At 40.4% G+C, this 2,714-nt stretch overlaps 1 protein-coding gene across 1 annotated transcript in view; it reads right to left on the bottom strand.

The window, feature by feature from the left end:
* Nucleotides 1-2,714, bottom strand: part of ntsr1 (neurotensin receptor 1 (high affinity)) — a 37,811-nt gene that overhangs the window by 7,150 nt on the left and 27,947 nt on the right. The window contains exon 2 of the mRNA XM_035657492.1: nucleotides 2,330-2,531. Coding sequence (XP_035513385.1) covers nucleotides 2,330-2,531 — 202 coding nt within the window. The remainder of the gene's footprint in view (nucleotides 1-2,329; nucleotides 2,532-2,714) is intronic.

The following is a 2,714-nucleotide window of genomic DNA, read 5'->3' as shown; positions in this document are numbered from 1 at the left end:
GTGTCTAGGCTCCGACCTCATCATTTCCCGCAGATATGTTTACATAGAGATATTGGCGAGTGATGAGCAAATGCCCTAAACCCCTAGCCGGAGCCTAAAGGTGGATGCTGGGGTGGTGGTGGGGCTTCTTCATTCATTGTTTGGAAAGAAGGTGTGCCAAAGCACTTTGATCAAGCCCCATAGGGGGCATCACAAAAACGTGGATCTTGGTAATGATAATTTATAATGATGAAAGTGTGTGTGATTGGTCTCACTCCTTTAAACTGAATTAAACTAGCAGAAATGACTTGCTCAGCTTTGTTAAGCCTGAAACCTGCTCATTGTTGCTTGCAGCTTTAATTTTGTGTTACAGAACCATTGTCCGTAGAACTGCTTGTGGCTACATTTAGCAGGTTTTCCAGCTATGAGAGCTCCTCCATTTCCTTTGTGCATTGCATTGTGGGAGAATAGTATGCATCAACAGCACACTCAAAAATCAACCATATTTAATATGCATTCTGTCTTGTTTGAGGCTATTTTTTTTAGAATGTGTATACTAAAAACCTACCTAGAGTTAATATGTAGTATGGTTTTACAACATTGCTGGTGAGCTTTTGAGCTAAAAGCTAATGTCAGTATACTGACATGCTCACAATTACAACACCAACATGCTGATGTTCAGCATATATAATGTTAATGCTATGTTCACCATCTTAGTTTAGCATTTTAGCATGCTTACAATTGCTTATTAGCAATAAACACAAAAACACAGTTGAGGCTGATGGGAAACTTTAATTAAAAGTCACTGGATCACCAAAACTATATGCGTATATAATTTTGATGGCAATTCATTCAACCTCATGATGGCTCTGGCTCCTCATGAGTAAAACCAAAAGCTTGAAACTGCAAATATGCCTCTGTCCTTTTTCATAGTAACACTACTCTAAATATCTGATCTCCTGGTATCACATATTACATGATAAATATTTTGCTGCATGTGAAGGGATTGTCCAGGTTGTAATTATGGCTTAGAATTGAGTAATTATGAAAATGTAGTTGGCCTAACTCTAAACAATAGTAATATCATAAGTGTTGTTGTTGCAGTATGATTTGAGGGAGGTTGGTAGACAGCTGTGTCTGTCGGTTCTGGCCGGATAATAAATCAGCCACTGACTGGGATCACCACTACTTCTGGAGCATTTGCACAGTTGGAGTGAGTGAAGTGCAGCTTTAGACAGTTTAATGGAGCGACTGCGGTAATGTATAAGGTCTTGATATCTTTAAAGTGTGAATGTGTAAATAAATGCTGACTGATCATGCTGTCTGCTTCTCATGCTGCGTGGTTGCGTGTACTCAAGAGCAGACAAAAGGTTATTTTCTACTAGATCTTCAAGGCTTAAGAACCAGTGTGTAGGATTTAGTGTCATCTAGCTGTGAAGTTGCAGACTAACCCTAACCCTAACCTGTGTCAGTCAATGTCCATTATTACTCTTTGTTTTCAGTTCAACAACACACAGGCTTTTACCTGCGCTGTCAGCAGCCCTGGAGGAAAAACACTACTGCATTGTGGGATTTTATAACTGAACTTTATAAGCAGGACACACACTTTTGCTTTTTTAACTGTGTGAAAATCTTTTTTCGTTTTCACATCTCAGATGATGAAAAAAACATTAATTAATGCCAGAGAAAGTAAAAGTGTGCGCCATGCTCCCACTGCAAGCATCTCTCCTGTCGCGAGGCTGCTGACAGGCTGTCAGTCCAACAGTCACTCATAGTGGATGACAGTAGAGGAGGTTGGACCGCCGTCCAGCCAACACGCTGGGAAACAACTCAGTAAGAAATAACTTAATGTGTAACATTTTTTGAATTTACAAGAAGGCCCAAATAATGAACAAAAGTTTCACAAAGTTTATAAAAGCTTCTCCTCACTCAATAACTCACAAAATGGTGCAATTTCTAAAGGGAGTCTGGGGATATTGCAATGACTAGTTCAGTGGTCAAATCAATTGAAACAGACAGCGTGTTCACAGACACCAGCTGTTTAATCTCAGCAGGTAACAGTGCCCAAGCACATGATTTGCATTACAGTGAACCAAGCAGACAGCATGTTTCATTTGTACTTACAGGATGTCAGTTGAGTGGGCGGTCCTTCATTGTGGCCCAGGATGCATTAACACTTGCACTACAAAAGATATGTGGTCAAAACGGTCTCTATATACTAGTAGGACATGATATGGGATATGTTGGAAAATATAACACAGTAAATCTTTTAGTGGAGCACCTTCAAATAACCATCTCTCCTTCTGTATGTACAGTATGTGTGTGTGTAAGTGGGGAGATATTAACTTACGTAGAACAAGAACTCCATGGCGAAGCGACTGAGCGCGGTTGGGCTCCACAGTGACATTCAGAATGGTGGGATTTCCCCCGATGATGCACACACGGTTCTCTTGCTCTGCCTCGCGGAACATTCGCAGCAGCTGGTTGGCTATGACCCCGTTCAGTGCAGATATGGCCACCATGGGAATCACAAAGGACAGGAATGCATTTACCTGTTCAGGGAGAAAACACAGAAGGCTGTAACCACTTTCACATGAATGAAAAACATCATAGTTAAGATTTATTTTCAACAATGAACTTCTATATTAGTGGTATAACAATATTCCCAAGCTAGGGGATTGCCAATGAGTTGCAAGATAACTTTGATGTGTCACAAGATGATTAAATGGATAGAA

The sequence above is a fragment of the Morone saxatilis genome, unplaced genomic scaffold (genome assembly GCF_004916995.1).
Source record: "Morone saxatilis isolate NCDOM2014 unplaced genomic scaffold, NCSU_SB_2.0 Contig15, whole genome shotgun sequence".
In the NCBI taxonomy this organism is placed as follows: Eukaryota; Metazoa; Chordata; class Actinopteri; family Moronidae; genus Morone; species Morone saxatilis.
The sequence above is the reverse complement of the archived record's forward strand: the minus strand, read 5'-3'. Positions and strand labels throughout refer to the sequence as shown.